The sequence below is a fragment of the Juglans microcarpa x Juglans regia genome, chromosome 1S, assembly GCF_004785595.1.
Source record: "Juglans microcarpa x Juglans regia isolate MS1-56 chromosome 1S, Jm3101_v1.0, whole genome shotgun sequence".
In the NCBI taxonomy this organism is placed as follows: Eukaryota; Viridiplantae; Streptophyta; class Magnoliopsida; order Fagales; family Juglandaceae; genus Juglans; species Juglans microcarpa x Juglans regia.
In genome coordinates this window covers 16,014,433-16,035,682 of record NC_054595.1, presented here as the reverse complement: position 1 = coordinate 16,035,682, position 21,250 = coordinate 16,014,433, and the positions used below count along the sequence as shown (strand labels likewise).

The 21,250-nt window shown below is 38.6% G+C and overlaps 2 protein-coding genes and 1 pseudogene across 2 annotated transcripts; 1 reads left to right on the top strand and 2 right to left on the bottom strand.

Moving 5' to 3' along the window:
- Positions 1-1,770: 1,770 nt before the first annotated feature.
- LOC121246097 (disease resistance protein RPM1-like) lies at positions 1,771-21,022 on the bottom strand. The gene is made up of 2 exons (XM_041144096.1): positions 20,755-21,022; positions 1,771-4,782 (listed from the first exon to the last, which is right to left on the bottom strand). The coding sequence occupies exon 2, from the start codon at positions 4,776-4,778 to the stop codon at positions 1,920-1,922; it is 2,859 nt and encodes a 952-aa protein (XP_041000030.1). The 5' UTR covers positions 4,779-4,782; positions 20,755-21,022; the 3' UTR covers positions 1,771-1,919.
- LOC121247356 lies at positions 13,879-14,238 on the top strand. The gene has a single exon (XM_041145719.1). It carries the CDS (start codon positions 13,879-13,881, stop codon positions 14,236-14,238), a length of 360 nt encoding a protein of 119 aa, XP_041001653.1.
- Positions 14,688-21,049, bottom strand: LOC121247355 (annotated as a pseudogene).
- Between the last annotated feature and the right edge of the window lie 201 nt (positions 21,050-21,250).

The window sequence follows — 21,250 nt, the reverse complement described above, 5'->3', positions numbered from 1 at the left end:
ATCCATTCCTATGGAAGAGCATTTGGAAGATAAATGCACCTCTAAAGACAACACTTTTTGTATGGATGGCTTCTTTGGTGAAGATTCCCACTCTAGACAACTTGAATAAACATCGAATCACAGTCATGGATTGGTGTTGTATGTGCAAGAAGAACAAAGAGTCCACTAACCATCTACTACTTCATTGTGAGATTGTTGTAACTTTGTGGAATGAAGTTTTTGCTCAGTGGAGATTAGCTTGGGTGATGCCGAGCAGGGTAAGCAACCTCCTAGCTTTTCGGAGAGGCATTCGGGGTAACTCTCAAATTGCATCCATATGGAAGATGGTACCAATATGTCTATGGTGGTGCATTTGGAGGGGGAGGAAAGAAAGAAGCTTTGAAGACCAAGAGCGGTCAATGGATGAGCTTAGAATTTTTTTGAATACTTTACTCTATTGGCCAATTGTAATTGATTTTCATGACATGACCTTTTGTGAATTCCTTGGATCGCTAAACTAGCACGCTTAGGCGTTGCTCTTGTATATGTCCCGTATACTTGGGCTTTTGCTTACTTTTTTTATCAATAAAAATTTTTTTACTAATAAAAAAAAATATTTTTCATCCATCCAAACAAAAATGATAGGTTTGTTACAATCTTGAATCCCTGTTGATTAAAATCTTAATTTATACTTTTATATAAAAAAGAAATGTCTACAACAACGTAAGATTCCAACTGAGTGTGAAGGCTACCTTTTGGAGAAGAATTTTGCTGTGTTTTGGGGTTAAAACTCCGATCTTTTCCCTACTGCCAAAGGGGAATTTATATGCTTTGTATTCTTCTTTCTAGTTTTGGCCCCGTTTGCATCCTTAAAAACTAGGTAATGTGCTTTTATCTTCATGGCCACGGTTGTTATGATGAAACAAGGGATATCCTGAAACTCCTCTTTTTCCAATTAGTTGGAGCCAATAAGTTTTCCAAATAGGTCATTCTACTTGCAAACTGGTATGGAGAACACACACTCTATACTGATGACAACCAAATTTGATTTGCATGATTCATTTTTTTTAATCTCTCTTTCAAATAAAATCATGGCAAGTAAAAAAAATACAGATTTTGGTTTACCAAGTTGATAGTTATTGCTTTAAGTGCCCATAAAGCATTTGGAGGCTGAGTTGTGTGTGATTGTGATCGTAGAATTATGTGTCACATAGAAATCTAGAATCAAGCCGAGATGCTTAATTAGTTGGCACTGATGAGGAGCAATCTATCTAGAAAAACTGGTTAAGAACAAAAACTTTCGGGGACTCAGTTTCAAAGGGAATTTGTCTTGGGCATGGAGGAAAAAATGTTGAAGCAGAGGAGAACAGCTTGATGTGGGTGATGGAAAAGTTGGATAGAGGATTAAGTGGTATGTTCTCCATGAAGAGTGTGGTGGAGATGTTATAGCCCACAAACATGTAAAGGTAAAATAAATTAATTGGGGATTGGAGAATATGCCTATTTTCAAAAGAAAATGAGAACATCGAAAGCAGGTAAGCATTTACAGACAACCAGAGGTTTTCTCTGTTCCATTGATAAAAGAGTAGTTACAATTTTTACATGATTCCCAATTCTGCTGGAGTACTTACAGTCATCATAACATATTTACAATGTGCAATTCACCACACAAAACCTAGTGGCTCTTTTGCAAGAGTACTCCAAGCTTATTTATATACAATGAGTATACACAATCATTTACAAGATTTACAAACTCTGATCCCCCAACAAATTCACATCCTGGTTTAGTGCAGGCGCGCTCTGAGCATCATAGACCTCGTGAACCACAGCAGAACCATATATACATCACTTATGATCCAACTACAGTGAGAAGTTACACATATACAAACTGTCATTTACAAGTGAGGTGATGAAATATCGAGCCCACGCCTGTGAATACATCACTTCCAAAGTGATTGAAGTTCATGGTCCCTCCTAGTGATAGTACCGGGCCGGGGAAAATTTTCTCCATCACCCAGATCCAAAGGATTGACCTCCCATCCACCTTCTCTCCAGTAGGTAGAATAGACTTCTGGGATGTGAGCAACTTTCCAATAATCACTTTGTTTTTCATCTGGGCGAAGTGTCTGTATGAATTCTTCAGGCATGTCAAAAAATTCAAGAACTTTCAAGTTGGTGAGATATTCAATGCCTATTGGCACCCTCTTCAGAAATTCGCAGCGCTGGATAATTAGCTTTTCAACACAAGGCATTGCTCCAGCCTCCACTTGCATGCATCTAAGTTCACTGAATTCGTCAAGGCCTAAAACCTTGAGCTTCTTGAACCCCCCAGTCCTAAAATACAACGTGTCTCCCTCAAAAGCTTGAAGTAATTCGAGGTGAACTAGATTGGGTAGGTTTTGGAGGAGCACAAGTGGATCATCCATTAATCTACTCCATTTCAAGGACAATCTGACCAGACCATGGAGTGATGGTATCCAGTGAGGTAATGTTTCCAAACGTCCTCGCAAATAGACCCGCTGAATCAATGGAGGTGGAGAAGAAAGGTGCTGCAAATCAAGAATCTCTTCCTCCTCTATTGAAGTTAAAGACAACGCACGAAGGTTAGTCAGCTTTGTAAGGGATGAACACAGAGACTTCCCATCTTCTTTTCTCAGCTTTACAATGCCTAGCCTCCTTAGTTGATACAGTTTCCCCAGCTCTAGCATTATAGTGTCACTGCATTGGTTTGCTTCTATGAAACACAGCTTTTGTAGGGATCGCAGAGCCCCTATATTTCCTTGAACCTTAAAACCATATCTCGAGTGAAAATATTCATAAGATTCAAGTTCCAAATGATATACAAGGAGATGCCGAAGTCGTTGGAGCTTCAAGATCTCAACAGGCAATTCAGTGACTCGAGAATGTTTAAGATCCAAAGTCTCTAGGTTCTGGAGCTTCCCTATGAGGCTTGGAATGGTTTTAACCTTGGTACTTCTGAAGCTTAGATATTTCAAGTAGTAGAGGTTGACTATATCCATTGGAAACTTGTTTAAACGTGCATTTTGCAAATCCAACACACTTAGCAGCTTAAAACCTCCAGGAAACAATCTTTGTATGTACAGCTTTTCTAACACCCGAAAGATAAACAAAGAACGTAGACGAGAAACAGACCTGTTTTCTTGTATATTTTGCAATGAATTATGTATAGCAAGGCGTCGAACCTTATCAGGTCTCGTCATGTTGTGGTCCTTAGCTATGGAGGTGAAGTTCTGATCTCTAGCCTTTGACACGACGATCTCCCGGAGCAGGTCATGGATGCGATACAGTTTGACCCTTCCGTCGGTGGTTGTGCCTGCCACTTGCAGTAGGCCTCTATTCAACAGTTCATTGAGGTAGTCCTCTGCAACTTCTTCCAGTGTTTTCCCTTCTTTGGCTTCAATGAATCCCTCTGCTATCCATAATCGTATTACTCTCATTTGCTCAATACGATAGTCCTCCGGAAATATGCTCAAGTATAGAAAACAAGATCTTAGGTAGAATGGCAAATCATTGAAACTGAGCGAAAGTACTTTCTTCAGATCCTGGAGTTTATCATTTCCATCAATTTCAGCTCCAAGACTGCGGCCAACCATATTCCACTCATCAGTCCTGCGCTTGTCTTTTGTAGCCAAAACACCACTGATTGCCACAATTGCAAGGGGAAGTCCCTCACACTTTTTTAAAGTATATTGACAGATTTTCTTGAGATAACTAGGGCATGCATTCAATTGAAAGGTCTTCCTACTGAAAAGTTGCCAAGATTCTTCTGGGGTCAAGGGCTTCAAGTTATAGACCTTACCTACGGATTCAACACCGGAGGAGGAGGCCACATCAGCATTACGTGTGGTGAGGATTATCCGGCTGCCACAGTTATTGTTAGGCATGGCATATTTGAGAGCATCCCATTCATACAAGTGCCATACATCATCCAAGACAATCAAGTACCTCCTTTTCTGGAGCAAATCCTTGACTATTCTTCTCAGCCGGTCTTTGTTCATGCTGTCTAAACCTTCTGGAACTGGTCTGCTGACTACGCTGTAGATTTGATGGATCATGTCTCTGAGGAGTTCTTCCATCTTGAAAGATTGAGAAACAGTGATCCATGCACGTCTTTTGAAGTGTTTCTTCACTTCTGGATCATCATATACTTGCTTTGCCAAGGTAGTTTTCCCCATTCCACCCATTGCTGCCACAGAAACCACTTCACGTCCATAACCACCCTTTACCAGCCACTCCACCAGCTGCTGCTTAGGCTCATCTATCCCAACTAAATCAGTCTTGTCGAGAAGAAGAGCATCCCCTCGACGATACTCCCATGTATTTCCTGCACTTGTGATGCCTGAACCTTGTTCGGCTCTAGTGAATTTGGGAAGCAGCCTCTCATGAACCTCAGAAATATTTTTTATTCTGGAGTTGATGCAATTTAATTCAGAAATAATACGAGAACGAGCCTTCATGCTCTTGATACAACATGAAAATTTGTGGAGATAACCATAGAGTCCAAGCCCATGACATTGATCATGTGCTTGAATAAGTCTGTATTCATCAAGAGCATCTTCTGTTTCATAAACAATCTCTCTTACTTGCTTAAGCCACACTTTGAGCTCCTCATCACTTTCTTCCAACGCATCTGCAATCTTCAGCAAAGCCCTCATGCGCTCTAATTCTCCTCTCAGAAACAAAGCTTCTTGCCGATCCCCCTTCAAGAGTGGAATCTCATTTTCAACAAAGCTAGCAAGCTTGTCAAGCAGAAAGCTCACTAGAGACTCTGCTGCCATTTTTCTTTTTCTTTTTGGCAGCCTAATGAGTTGCTCCAAAATTCTCAAGACATCGTCACTTTTAACTTTCAAGTACTTTTTTCTATTGCAAGTATTGTGTTCATAGAGTTTTTCTGAACTCTGCAGCTATGGCCATATTCTTTTATTCTTTCCGCCTTTCAATACTAAATGTTGGCTGACAGCGTGTTGACCCATCACAGTCAATAACGTTTTTTAAATGAGTGATTAGAGTAGCTTCCCCGTTCCTTCAACCTTCATGAACTAAGATATATACAAGTTGTCTTGCATCATAACCATTGTTGACAAGCAATTAACAAGCTGTTGGCTTGCCTTGTCTGCATAAGGATTACTTTTGTCTCAGTTAATAAATGGTTAATCTGAGGTGTGGCTGTTTCTAAACATGAAAAGTACATGTACATATATATATATATATATATATATATATATAAAAGCCTTATTCCGTTATAGATATAGGTTATTTCTGTACAATTGCAATACAGAATCTTCCTTGCTATTATTTTCTTGGAATGTTCTCATCAACTTGAACTTTTGGGACAAGTGATATTTTGTATTTATGTATTGATTGTATTTCCTTTATTACACTTAAATAGGTCAGCCATTCTTGTAGAATTCCTGCTATTAGGGATATTCCTTCCATGGAAAAGATGCTGCATGTAAGCAAAAATATACTGCTCAAAGGTTTCTTAAATGTTTGTTAATTTATGCCAAAGGACTGATTAACATAATCCATAGTCTCTAGAATGGAGGTCTAGAGTTCGAAACCCCCTCAAACTTAAAAAAAAAAAAAATGCTTGTTAATTTACATTGATCAGAGGATTAGAACGAGTCTTTTATTTTTTGGATTAAGTAAAATTTTAAAGAGGATTAGAACGAATCTGTCCACGTATTGTTTGTCATTCTGCATTTCTGTTCAAGCCAATAGTAGTTATCACTTATCAACAGGTGAGGTGGAATATAATAAAATAATACTAGTGTTGAAGCCAATGCTGAAAACAGTTGGTTGTTACCATCAAGATCGAGTCTGCAGGAGGGACCTGAGATTCAAGACTTCTTTGACTATACGGTAACCTGTTTTATATATAATTTGTATAAAAATAATGAACAGAGACCTTTTCACTATATTTCATATCAACCAAATCATAACTGATCACAGCCACAACTTGTTTATTATTTCTTCTTTCTTGTAGGACAAGAAACTGAGGAAATTGTTTACACATTCTCTTTTGCTTCTTCTTTTATTTATTGTTTTATTTTATTTTTAAAATAAAAAATAAATAAACATCTTTTGGGGCCCTTCGTATCAGCTAGTTGTTCCTCTGTCTGTCTCTGCAAATCTTGCAGATAAAGTTAAAATTCAAGTGTCTCAATCTTTCTTGCAGATTTGGACAAATAATTTTTTACTAGAACTTGCCAGAGATCAGTTGTGCTCTTACGTTTCAAAATTTTCTTTCTTGTTCTTTTTTTCCAGGAAAATTCAAATGGAGACTTTTAGAAACTCGAGTGTTGAATTTTCAGGCTTCCGTTCACAATAGGTTTTTACATTGGTTGGTTTGAATAGTGAGATGTGATGAGATGATTTTAGATGAGTTTAATAAAATATTATTAGAAAATTATTATTATTTTGAGATTTGAAAAAGGAATTGTTTATTATATTTTGTATGAAAATTTGAAAAAATTATAATGATAAGAGGAAATTAAATGAGATGGGTTGAAAGTGTTCCTATATCCAAACAGGGCCTAAATTGTTCGTAATAATAATTTTCGCTAATGTTGAACGAGTTAAAACTTGAATATTGAACAAAACTTGCTTAAATTAGACTTTGTATATTTATGCATATTGTAGTTATATAGTGTAAATGTTATATGCAATATTAATTATATTCTAAATGTATGTATATATGTTAATAAATACAACATATATCATATATGTTTAGTTTAATATGTTCTAGACACAATTTCTATAAACTGATATATTTCAATATGATCCGTCATATTATAAAATTATTTTTATTATAAAATAAATCTAATGGATCTAATGAAATTAAGTAAATTAGTGAATGTATTTTTATATAATATTTTTGTATATGTAATAGTTTTCTATTATTTATATTACGAGTATTACATCTAGAAAACAACACTCCACTTGCCTTGGTCCTCTAGAAGAGATTTCATCCTCCCACAAACAGACACGCATACACAAGCCAAAACCCAGCAACTACCATTCATAGCGACCCTGTCTTCCACGATTCCGAATTCCCCTATTTAATCACACACCCGCAGGGCCACAAACACACAGAGAGAGAGAGAGAGAGAGAGAGAGAGAGTAAAGTCAAGAAAAAAATACGTGGCTCCAACTCTTTTCTCTGTCCATACTAGTGGAGCATATAAATTAGAAGTGATAATACGTAATACATATCCGTGAATTCATGAATTCAAATATGATATAAAATTAATAGCTTTGGATATGATATTAACGAGTTTAAGTTAGAACAAATTGACTTGTTAAGATAAGATTTATAAATGGATCAATCTACTCAATACGAAATTAACACATTTTTACCTATTTAAAATTTATTTTAAAATTAAAATTTTATTATTGTTAAGTTGTAATATTGATATTTATCAGTATGCTTATGTTTTTATTATTGAGATTGTAATTTTAGACCTATGCTCATATTTGTTATTGTATGGTTTGTAATATTGATTTTATTATATGTTAAAATTTGAAAAATATTGATATATATATGTTTTAAGATATTGTGGTTATTAATAAATATAGATTTTAACTTTAATGTAAAATTAAATTAATAAAGTCAAATGAGTTATGCGCTTTAGTTCAACCCATTTACATGAAACAAATAAATTTAAATGAGTTGTGTTGTGTTAACATATTTCTAATTAATTATTTAAATGGAACAAAATGGATGACATAACACGACCCGTTATCTAAATGAGTTGGGTTAAGATTTAGAAATTTAATACGTTTATCTTAATGAATTGAGTTTCGATTGGCCTATATAATCAAATATTATACAAATACAACCCAAAAATATGATTTGACACCCTTAATACAAATAAAAGGGTCTATAAAAAATTCACAAAAGAAGTCCATAAAAATTACGTGACACCGTCACCACGTTTATGTACTTTGAAAATCAAATGCATATTTTAATTCTACTGTACGGTCAAATACGGTGAGACAGAAAATTTTTATGCACCCTTTTTTATTTGTATGCTCCACAAGTACGGCGAGACAAAAAAATGTAGCAATGTTCATCCGGACTGGGTTTTTTCCCGACTCGGTCTGGAACCCGGAAAACTGGATTCCGGTTTCGGGTTTCGGCCTGGATCATAACGGATCCAAAACCCGAACCAATACGGTCCGGGTACGTGTTAGGGACTCGAGTACCGGGTTTACCCGGGGTTTAAACCCGGTACCTGGGTCCTTTAAAAAAAAACCCGTTGATTTGGTTAACCCCCCAGGGACTCACTTCTCTCTCTCTCTCTCTCTCTCTCTAGTCTCTTGCTCTCTCTCTCTCTCTCGTTGCACTGCCAAGTAGAAACCCTAGGTCCCTAGCCGCCGCCATCGTGACCGTGTCAGTGCATCTCTGTCACCGCATCTCTGTCACTGTCGACCTTAGGTCGTTATTCCAGTAAACCCCCCCGACTCACTTCTTTCTCTCTCTTTCTCTAGTCTCTTGCTCTCTCTCTCGTTGCGTTGCGGCAGAAGCAGAAATCCTAGGTCCCTAGCTGCCGCCATTGTGACCCCGTTGTCGCATCTCCTTCGCCGTCGCCGCATCTGTTTGCCTTTGAGATGGGTCGTGCGGTGGTGGATGAATGCTTTGACCATCTGTTTGCTCGTGGCCGTGTATTTTTGGAAAGTTTGGAAACTTTTTTTTTTTTAATCTGTATTGGGTATCGACTTGTTTATGGATTCGTTGATTGTCTATTTTAATGAATCTGTTTGGTTGTTGGGAAAGTTGAAGGAAAAAATCCCAAATTTGTTTACTTCGTCCTTTTCACTCTCTGTATGTATAAATAATGTACTAATCCATGCTCTGTTTGAGTCCAAGAGAAATTTCTATAAACACTACAGTTTGAGTCCAGTGTATCTGAAATTCTTGATGGTCAAGTCAATGGCTTTTTGAGCTTAAAAAGTATTCTTTCATCTTTGTGTTAATCTTTACTAAAGGGTTTTATTAAAAAAAAAAAAAATCCGGATACAATCCGAAACCCAGATTTTCAGGTTTTAAAAACCCGGATCCACCCGGGTTTTGGCCTGGGTCTGAACCGGACCAATCCGGTCCCAGTTTCAGCTCGGGTTTTAAACCCGGGTTTCAGTCCGAGTATACCCGGATTCCTGGGTCGGAACCTGGATGAACACCCCTAGAAAAATGGCTCACTCAAAGATTTTTCTAACCCATAAAATGTAGATAAGGCCCAAACACCCAGCTCACAACTTCCAAACAATTGGGCTGTGCAAATTTTTTATTGGTTTCGACTCTGATAGAGTAGGAATAGCTGAATTTCGAGTCAGAATCGAAATACTTTTGAAATTTTATGTCGGAGTTCGGAGTCTATTTGGAATCCGAACTCTGAGATTTAAAAAAAAAATCCAAATGTAAAATGAATCCATTTTACATTTGAACTTTTTTTTTTACAAAGCTACTAAAGGACATTGTTCCATTTCAAGCGAAATGACGTCGTTTTCTATACACAGGGGTCCAAAACGCATAACCTCTTTTCTCTCCCTCACTCCTTTCGTAAGCCTTCTCTCTCTGTTTCTCTCTTCTCGTATGTCGTACCACACTGTTTGTCGTTGTCGTTCCGTCGTCGCGAGCCCAGCCCCACCGTAGACCACTTCCTATCAACCTTCGCGATGTCATAAGTATATTACCACCTCCATTTGTTTGATTCACAATTGGTATTTGGTTTTTGATTTGTTATGAATTCAAAATTTAGAGTTCTTGAATTTTGGGAATTTTGTTGCCATGATTTCATTGTAAATCTAATTTAATGATACTTTTAATTTTGTTGTTTGAGGGCTACCTAATTTTGTTGCCCTATTGTGGAATTTTGATTTTTAGGGTTTGAAAATTTTTAGGATTTTTCTCCCAATTTCGATTCCGTGTATAATGGTCCTGCATGTTGAAATTTGATTTGCAAATAAGTAAGCACACAAATATCAGAATTGAAGTTAGCCATATTGAAATTTTTAGGGTTTTCCTCTCATTTTCTTGTAAGATCCACTTTTGCTGTAACTTTAATTATTAATTCTGCAGTAGGGAATTCGTGTTTATTCATTCATAGGTTTAGGGTCCAATTGTACCATTTTATTGTTTCTATGGAGAAATTATTGTAAAATCAATTATATGCTTGCCTGAATAATAAAAAATTAGTGAAATTTATTAATGAATGTACCTGAATATAGATATCATATCCAAGATCCAGAATTTTCCAAATTTGTGGCTGTGAACTTTTGTTTGTTCAAATTGATCATGTTAGAAACTTTGCCTACCATTATGCATAAAGTCTAGCACATGAATATTTAGAGAATAACTACGATCATATACCAATATATTTACGTTACAAATTAAGCTTAGCCAAAATATGGTAGACATCATGATTCAACTTTGGTCACTGGAGAATGCACTCAAACTTTGAATACTTCAGCCTCTGCCTCTAAATTGGTCAATATTCTAAAAACGAGCTTATACAGTCCAGGATGTTGAGGCACCTAGTGATGCATTTCATATATTAACTTGGTGGAATGTTAATTCCACCAAGTTTCCAGTCATTTTCTGAATAACTCAGGATGTGCTAGCCATTCTTATTACTACGATTGCCTTTAAGTCGGCGTTTAACATCAATGGTTGCGTATTGGATGCTTTATCGGAGTTCATTGGCTCTGACTACCGTGGAGGCCCTTGTTTGCACACAAAACTGGCTAAGTTTAACACCCATTAGACTAGATACCGTTGATGCTGAGAGCTTTAGGCTTTAATCGGGTAACTTTATGCTTTTAAATGAATATTTACATATTTTTTATATTTTAATTATTTAACTTATAATTTTTATAATTTTGTAGACCTAACTATGAAGAATAATTGTGGATGATTGAGAGAGACGCACTGTAGGATGGAGAATTCCCTTTATTCGTGAGAAATGAAATTAACTGAAAAACCTTATTTGTTTTTGTTAGTTCAAAATAATGTTTTAGTTCTAACTTTTTTTTTTAATTTCCAAAACAACAATGTAGGATGTTTGGGATCGGTAGCATTGTTCAATTGACCCAAACCGGCCGAAAAATAGCTATTTTGACCTGAAAAAGTCACCCACCGAAAAACCAATTTCCGAATTAACCGATTATCAGAAACCAATTGGCCAAAAAGTAGCTGGGTATTCCGACCCGAACCATTTTCTTTTTTTGGGTGTGTATAGATAATTGATTATTGTTATGATGGCCACCAAACTCCAAATATAAGGATTTGGAGGAGCTCAATTTTTTTAAAAGGAAATATATAAGCAGCTTGCGCATCCTTATACTTGTCACTTGGGCACAAATTATTTTCCTAAACTATATATCAGCATTACAGATTCTCTACTGTGATCATCAACCCTTGTATGCATCAGTCACTCTTTTTGTAATAGAGATCCAAATTATAGCAATGAGTACTCTTTTCATCTACGCCCATGCAAAGAAGTGTGAGCCAAAATATCATCTTCATTTCCAACTTTAGCACAAAGCACAATCCACTGCCAAGATGTTTCACCTGGAATGATATGGAAAAGGACAAGAATCTGAACTTTGATTTATACAATTTGTGGCCTTTCATTTTAAGTACTAAAAAGTAGGCCATGCCTTGAAATGATTATACCAAGAGTGACTTTATGGTGTAAATAGGCATGGAATCTGCATGAGAATGGCAAGCATTTGGACTTGGTTGACGATACCTTAGACCCAAACAATTATACAGCAAAGAAGCGACTTTATTTTCTGATTTATGTAACATATATGTATTTATTACATATTTATTATCCAAGTTTGTAACATCTCATTTTTCTTTGTTCTGGTTTGCAGGATTATCATGTATATGTATTCTACTAAAAGCTTCATCAGAATCATTTCTAAAGTCATCAGCGCAACTACAAGATGCAATCAAATGGATTTCCAGAACTTAAACTGACCCAGAGAAGCTATTAGATCCAAAACCGCTGCAAATTTAGCAAGTAAAACAATAGATAAATTATAAGCCAATGACTTGATTCCCAAGACTTAACATCATCAAGATCAGGTATAGAAGATGCAGAAAGCAACAGAACATACAAACTTAAAACTTCCGTTTTTGTGTGTACACTTTGTCAAACCTATTACTTTCTAAAAATAAAGGCATTGAGAAGAAAGGACAGCATTTAAAAAGACAATTAACGTCTGTAAAAGAAAGCATAAAACCAAGATGCACATAGATGGCATACAAAATGTAAAATGATATTAAATTCGCAAGATTCCCAAGCTCCTTTGGAAGCTCCCTTGATAATGCATTAATACCAAGACTCAATTTTGGCTCCCAAATCCCTGTCATATATGGAGGAGGAATATTAGCATATTTAGCTGAGTAAGAATAAAATCTAATGATAGAAAATACAACCAAAAAATATACAAAAGAATATGCGATTGGCAATCAAAAAATGTATAAAGAGGAAGGAGACCTCAAGTGTGGGCTTATTATGGACAGTGTAAGGGTTCCTCCATCTGTATTAGCCGGCCTGAGAATGGCAACTAAGAGAATAAGAAGTGAAGGCCCATCCCAGAACAAGTAGACTCTTTGGCCCGGCCCACGGGTAGACCCCCTTGGACGCAACCTTCAGGAGGGAGCGTACTGTAGGGAGATGGGAATTGCTGACCAGAAGACCCCTCGAATAGTATCCATCCTTTGAGTACCTGTCCACGTAAACAAGCTGGAAGTAAGGGGGACCTTCGATCCTTTGACAAGAAGACATCGACAAACCACTAAGGATGCCATTAGGGTAAGGCAAATTGGGAAACCACGCTGCATTAATAGCACCACTACCTGAGCTACACGCCACATCAACGAAGCTGTCACAGTGGCATGCTACATCAAAGGACTCTGACAAAAGGAACAATAGAAGGATATCGACTCCATAGGGATAGACACGATTTGTCCCCCCAGACTCCCAGTATAAATAGCAACTCCTAGGTACGAGAAATCTCTCTCTAATTCCTAGACTCTCTCACTTATTTACAAACTTCCAAAAACTGATACTAAGTTTGGCATCAGAGACTCCCTGACCCCAAGGCCACCCTCTCCGAGTTGTCTTCTTCTCTATTTTTGCAGGCCCAGTTCTAAAAATCTGAATTGCTGGAACCTGACTCAAAGGCATACAAAACACGACATTAACAATGGCGTCGTTTGTGGGATCGTCATAGATCTTGCGTGTACTTTGTATGTTTACAACAACTCGTTTTGGATAGTTCAGAAGAAACACAGAGGAAGCCATGGAAGCAAGGCTGAAAGCTATGGAAGATTAGGTGATGAAGTTGACCGACGAGGTACAAAGGCTTTGCAAAGAGAACGAGGAGCTCATAAAGCTTAAACGATGGCAGGACGAGGAGGTGGAGCCCAACGATAGCGAGCACGTGGGGTCTCGATACACGGGATTGGAGCAAACAGGGAGGAGGAGAGAAAGAACATGCAGGACGAACTCTGCAATCTCAAAGGAAAGTACGAAGAGATTGCAAGGAAGGTGGGCACATTGTTAACAGGGGACCAACTGCTTACAAGCACTAATCTACCCTACATGGAGGAGGTGATGGTTGTGACCTTACCACCAAAATTCAGGATCCCCACCATAGAGATGTACGATGGAAGGAGGGACCCCCTTGACCACCTGGAAACCTTCAGGGTGCACATGACATTGCATGGTTTCCTGGGGGAGGTAGCATGCAGGACATTCTCGTTGACCCTAAAGGGACTAGCAAGGGTATGGTTCGGGTCTATGGCGCCCAGCATCTGTAGACAGTTTTGGTAAGCTGGCTCGAGTATTTTTGACCCAATTCATGTCAAGTCGACGAAGGCGATGCCCAGTAGCATACCTCCTCACCATCAAGCAAGGAGAGGAGGAAAGCCTGAAGACGTATCTAGCCCGGTTCAACAGGGAGCGCATGACCACCGATGACCAAGACAAGAAGATAACCCTGGCGGCGCTTCTGGGAAGGGTTTGGTGGCGATCCCAGTTCATGGCCGAGCTGGCAAGATGGACTCTCTTGACGCTGCAGGGGTTTATGGACCAGGCCGATAACTTCATTAATGTTGAAGACACTCTTTGGGCCCTAACGGAGTCGAGGAAGAATGAGCTAGAGAGAGCAGAGAGGAAGGCAAGGGCCCAAACCAATGCCAAGGTCCAAGAGAAGCCGTAAAAGGGCTCCCATGACAAGAGGAGGGAGGAAGCTCAGACGAGGGGGTCGAGACCTCGCTTCGACAGACCTGCTTTCACCATCCACAAGGCCGACACCTCCACCGCCCAAGAAGATGACAACCGAGGCATTGTCGGCCGCTACTGCATATACCACAGGTCCATCTCGCACAACACCGAAGACTGCTTCTCCCAACAAGGGAGAAGGGAGCATACGGAACACACAAGGCAACACTATCCCCCTGCTCGAAGACTAGAGTAGGGAAGGAGGGGAAGGTCGAGGGAAAGAAGCACAGACTGAGTTGACGGACGAAGAAGGGAGGAAAGCCCTCTGAAACGACCACCAACATAAGGGCCACAACAAGAAAACCTCACTCACCATCGCGGGGGGGACCTCCACTAGGAAAAATCCAGACAACAGTGGGAGGATTCGCAGGCAGGGGCACTTCCTCCTCAAGTGGGGAAGCACATGCCAGGTGGGCTCGGTACTATAAGGTGTATTCGGCAAAATACCATCCTGCTAAGCATCGAAGGGGCGAGCCAACTCCAGTCATCTCCTTTGGGGAGGTAGACGAACAAGAGGTCATGTACCCCCATGATGATGTATTGGTGGTGACCATGTTGGTTGCCAACTTCACCACCTGCAGAATCATTTTGTTTTTCATCTGGGCGAAGTGTCTGTATGAATTCTTTAGGCATGTAAAAAAATTCAAGAACTTTCAAGTTGGTGAGATATTCAATGCCTATTGGCACCCTTTTCAGCAATTCGCAGCGCTAGATAATTAGCTTTTCAACACAAGGCATTGCTCTAGCCTCCACTTGCATGCATCTAAGCTCACTGAATTCGTCATGGCCTAAAACCTTGAGCTTCTTTAACCCCCTGGTCCTAAAATACAATGTGTCTCCCTCAAAAGCTTGAAGTAATTCGAGGTGAACTAGATTGGGTAGTTTTTGGAGGAGCACAAGTGGATAATCCATAATCTACTCCATTTCAAGGACAATCTGACCAGACCATGGAGTGATGATATCCAGTGAGGTAATGTTTCCAAATGTCCTCGCAAATAGACTTGCTGAATCAATGGAGGTGGAGAAGAAAGGTGCTGCAAATCAAGAATCTCTTCCTCCTTTATTGAAGTTAAAGGCAATGCACGACGGTTAGTCAGCTTTGTAAGGGATGAACACAGAGACTCCCATATTCTTTTCTCAGCTTTACAATGCCTAGCCTCCTTAGTTGATATAGTTTCCCCAGCTCTAGCATTATGGTGTCACTGCCTTGGTTTGCTTCTATGAAACACAGTTTTTGTAGGGATTGCAGAGCCCCTATATTTCCTTGAACCTTAAAACCATATCTCGAGTGAAAATATTCATAAGATTCAAATTCCAAATGATATACAAGGAGATGCTGAAGTCATTGGAGCTTCAAGATCTCAACAAGCAGTTCAGTGACTCGAGAATGTTTAAGATCCAAAGTCTATAGGTTATGGAGCTTCCCTATGAGGCTTGGAATGGTTTTAACCCTGGTACTTTTGAAGCTTAGATATTTCATGTAGTAGAGGTTGACTATATCCATTGGAAACTTGTTTAAACGTGCATTTTGCATGTTCAACATACTTAGAGCATTGGTAATGGACTAGCCAAATGTCAATACAAGTCCAAACTTTAGCTAGATGTGAGAAAAAGCCTCCACATTGGACTAGCCAATGGTCCAAAGCTTAAGACTTGATGAATAGTAAATCTTAAGTCCTCTCCAAACATGGCTAGCTACTATTCATAATGGAAAGCAATATTTTATTATTTCATCACTTCCATCTCTCTTTGAATGGTAAAACATGCATGGCATGCATATTATTTCTACTGATTGATAGAGTAGACACATTATTTCTACAAAGCATGAAGGTCTAAGAAATATATGAATTGTATTTGTAAAAAATAAAAATAAAAAATATTATATTATATTATTATTTTAACGTTAAGATAGCTAGTCCAATGTAGACTCATTTAGTCAAAAATTGATACTGTAGCTAAAAGTTAAGATCTAGCTAAATTTTAGACTAGGCCATTGCCAATGCTCTTAGCAACTTAAAACTTCCAGGAAACAATCTTTGTATGTACATCTTTTCTACCATGCAAAAGATAAACAAAGAACGTAGACGAGAAACAAACTTGCTTTCTTGTATATTTTTCAATGAATTTTGTATAGCAAGGCGTCGAACCTTATCAAGTCTCGTCATGCTGTGGTCCTTAGCTATCGAGGTGAAGTTCTGATCTCTAGCCTTTGACATGATTATCTCCCGGAGCAGGTCATGGACGCGATACAGTTTAACCCTTCCGTCGGTGGTTGTGCCTGCCACTTGCAGTAGGCCTCTATTCAACAGTTCATTGAGGTAGTCCTCTGCAACTTCTTCCAGTGTTTTCCCTTCTTTGGCTTCAATGAATCCCTCTTCTATCCATTATCGTATTACTCTTATTTGCTCAATACGATAGTCCTCTGGAAATATGCTCAAGTATGGAAAACAAGATCTTAGGTAGAATGGCAAATCATTGAAACTGAGCGAAAGTACTTTCTTCAGATCCTGGAGTTAATCATTTCCATCAATTTCAGCCCCAAGATTGCGGCCAACCATATTCCACTCGTCAATCTTGCGCTTTTCTTTTGTAGCCAAAACACCACTGATTAACACAATTGTAAGGGGAAGTCCTTCACACTTTCTTAAAGTATATTGACAGATTTCCTTGATGTAACGCCCCGTTCCTAGAGGTCCGTAGAGTTCGATCTTAATGTCTAATATCAACTTAAATAACACAACTATAAAATCCAGAAAACTTCATAAAATATTAATTCATTTACTCAACCCAAAAATCTATATTCATTCATAGGGACAACAAAAAAGTTCTCAATAACATAAATTAAAAAAACTCTCCAAAAACTCGAAAATATCCTTAATTCATCAATCAAAATACCGAAAATAAATCAATTTACTAACTACGACTCTCTAATATGCACTTGTACTATAAGGTACTTATTCCACTACAATCATCGCACCTTGCTAAAACTTCCTATTCTTGTTCTCCAGTTTAACCATAAAATTATCTGAAAATTATTTGGAGATAAGGGGTGAGTTATCAACAACTTAGTAAGCAGAGAATATATACTAGTGTATAAACATAAACATTTATAGAGATCAGAATGCAGAACAAAATATTTTCATTTTCAGAGTGTGGAAGTAGAACATGTAATCAAAACATCAGAGCGAAGACTTAGTATAAATGATGATGATGATCATCATCAGAACATTATATCAGAACAGAGACCATATATAACTCCGATGGTAGGGTTGTGCATCTGCAGATAGCCAAGCAGACATAAATCACTCTGTCACCAAGGTGTGCACTCAAAACAGAGACCACTACTATAATCCGTGGCAGGGTCTACTATTATAACCCGTGGTTGGGCCGTATCCACTATTATTACCCGTAGTTGGGCCGTATCCACAATTATAACCCGTGGTTGGGCCGTATCCACTGTTATTACCTGTGGTTGGGCCGTATGCCACTATTATCACTTGTGGTAGGGTCGTAACTGAACAGAGCAGAAACAAAATCAAATTCAGAATCAGAGAGTCATGTCAAAGGTTTTCAGAAATCACATCTTATCCAAACAGAGTACTGAACAAAATCATATCATCTTTGTAATCAAAGCAGATCCAAAGCATATTTACATAATTATGCACAATTTTCATATTCGCTCTTTTTGCATAGGTCAGAAATAGAATGTAAAAAATAAGCTCATGTCTACACCAGTCATGACAAAAATGCTTTCTCTTTCATCAGAGTTCAATGAGTAATGACAAACAAATAACTGAGGTTATTTTCACATTTCTTTTCAGAACATATAATGCACATTTTCATAAATCAACCTCAGTTCATTTTTTTATTTTATGCAAAGTCTAGCATAGGAATCCCACTTACCTGGACTTCTTAACTTTTCTGAAATTTCCTCAAAAATGTCGAACAAATATTAATCGTCACCTATAGCACAATCACGTAATTTTCATAAATTTTCAGTCGAACACATTTTAATATTTAAGCCTAAGATGCTAAAATAACCTATTTTAATTCATCAAAAACCTTAATTCACGTAATCCTAAATTATCGTCACATTTCTAAATTTTCTCAATATCAAATAATACTTCCGGCTTATACATTAATATAATAATTAATTAGATCTAATAAAAATGAATATCATTTAACAAAAACATTTATTTTAATATAGTTCAATATAGAAATTGGTATCTTTGGAATATAATCCAATTAAACACAGTTTAATTTAAATAAAATACCATTTGCACAAAATATAAATTTTTGAGACTTAAAACAAAGTCCATAAAAATATAACTCTGCCATGAATTTGTACTAAGAATAAAAATGTAATTAAAACTCTTGATAGTTTTATAATTGGAAAGGCAAAATTGTAAAAACACTTAAAGGAGTAAGAGCTGTGCTACGTATAAACTATAAACCATAAACAAAGCCTTGATGGCATTTCCATAATTACAAAGAGATCACGAGTTATTTAAAACAAGCTAAAATTACGTAACAGGGCGATGCATACCGAAAGCTATGTGCAACAGTGGCTTGGGTGGAAGTCTACGGCGGCAAGGCTGGGGGCGACGGCAGGTCACCTGCGGGAAGAGAGAGAAGGTTAGAGATAGAAACATGGTGAGAGCAAGAGAGAGACGGAGAGAGAGCTCGGCGTGAGAGAGAACGGAAACTCACCGTGAGGCAACGAGGCGTGTGACGGTCTGGAGCTGGGCGTCAACCAGGGCAGCGTCCGAAGGTGGAGGCTCGTCCTCTAGCGTCTTCTGATGGCAGTTGCATCGAAGTGGAGGGGGCTAAGGACGTGGCTCACGGTGTGGATGCTTCCCCTGTTTCGGCATGCAAAAACAGAGCCATTCACGTCCAAAGCTTATCGGCGGCTGGGTACGGAGGTGCAAGGCAAAGCAGCCGCTATCATGGTGGTGGTGCAAGAATGGCGCTGTGGAGGGTTGTAACGCAGAGGCAGCAGTGACGCACAAGTGTAGGCTTCCATGAGGGTGTTGGACGGCAAACAGGGGTGCAAAGATGACTCCGTGTGTGGCTGCACTCGCAGGTATTAGGAGGCAGCGACAGCGACTGCATAGAGGTTGTGGAGGGTGGTTGCTTCTTGGACGAGGACTAGAGGCCATTGATGCGTCGAAAGGGATGGTAACCTAGTCTAGGGTTGCAGGTGTTCGAAGTAAGAATGAGGCTTTGCGTGAACTGCAAGTGAAGTGAAAAACTTATGAATAAATAGTGATGTCGTTAACCCTAGCAGGATAGACCTGCATGCAAAGGAAACGGGTGTGCACGTTGTGGGTTCTGGTACAAGATCTTACGGGCTTGGGCTGTTTGGCCATTTCTAAAAAATTTGGCTCCCGTCGTAGTGAATAAAGAATAATAAATAGACTTTTTCATATGTCAAACCCAAAAATATTTAGAGACGGACTTGGTGCTGGGCCCGGATGTTACACTTGAGATAACTAGGGCATGCATTCCCTTGAAAGGTCTTCCTGTTGAAAAGTTGCCAAGATTCTTCTGTTGTCAGGGGCTTCAAGTTATAGACCTTACCTACGAATTCGACACCAGAGGAGGAGGCCACATCTGTATTACGTGTGGTGAGGACTATCCGGCTGCCACAGTTATTGTTAGGCATGGCATATTTGAGAGCATCCCATTCATAAAGTGCCATACATCATCCAAGACAATCAAGTACCTCCTTTTCTGGAGCAAATCCTTGACTATTCTTCTCAGCCGGTCTTTGTTCATGCTGTCCAAACCTTCTGGAACTGGTCTGCTGACTACGCTGTAGATTTGATGGATCATGTCTAGGAGTTCTTCCATCTTGAAAGTTTGAGAAACAGTGATCCATGCACGTCTTTTGAAGTGTTTCTTCACTTCTGGATCATCATATACTTGCTTTGCCAAGGTAGTTTTCCCCATTCCACCCATTGCTGCCACAGAAACCACTTCACGTCCATAACCACCCTTTACCAGCCACTCCACCAGCTGCTGCTTAGGCTCATCTATCCCAACTAAATCAGTCTTGTCGAGAAGAAGAGCATCCCCTCGACGATACTCCCATGTATTTCCTGCACTTGTGATGCCTGAACCTTGTTCGGCTCTAGTGAATTTGGGAAGCAGCCTCTCATGAACCTCGGAAATATTTTTTATTCTGGAGTTGATGCAATTTAATTCAGAAATAATACGAGAACGAGCCTTCATGCTCTTGATACAACATGAAAATTTGTGGAGATAACCATATAGTCCAAGCCCATGACATTGATCATGTGCTTGAATAAGTCTGTATTCATCAAGAGCATCTTCTGTTTCATAAACAATCTCTCTTACTTGCTTAAGCCACACGTTGAGCTCCTCATCACTTTCTTCCAACGCATCTGCAATCTTCAGCAAAGCTCACTAGAGACTCTGCTGCCATTTTTCTTTTTCTTTTTGGCAGCCTAACCAGTTCCTCCAAAATTCTCAAGACATCGTCACTTTTAACTTTCAAGTACTTTTTTCTATTGCAAGTGTTGTGTTCATAGAGTTCTGCTGAATTCTGCAGCTATGGCCATATTCTTTTATTCTTTCCGCCTGTCAATCCTAAACGTTGGCTGACAGCGTGTTGACCCATCACAGTCAATAACGTTTTTTAAATGAGTGATTAGAGTAGCTTCCCCGTTCCTTCAACCTTCATGAACAAAGATATATACAAACAAGTTGTCTTGCATCCTAACCATTGTTGACAAGCAATTAACAAGCCGTTGGCTTGCCTTGTGTGCTTAAGGATTACTTTTGTCTGTATTAATAAATGGTTAATCTGAGGTGTTGGCTGTTTCTAAAAGAAGCCATGAAAAGTACATGTATGTATATGTGTGTGTGTGTGTATATATATATATATATATATATATATATATATATATATATATGAAAGCCTTATT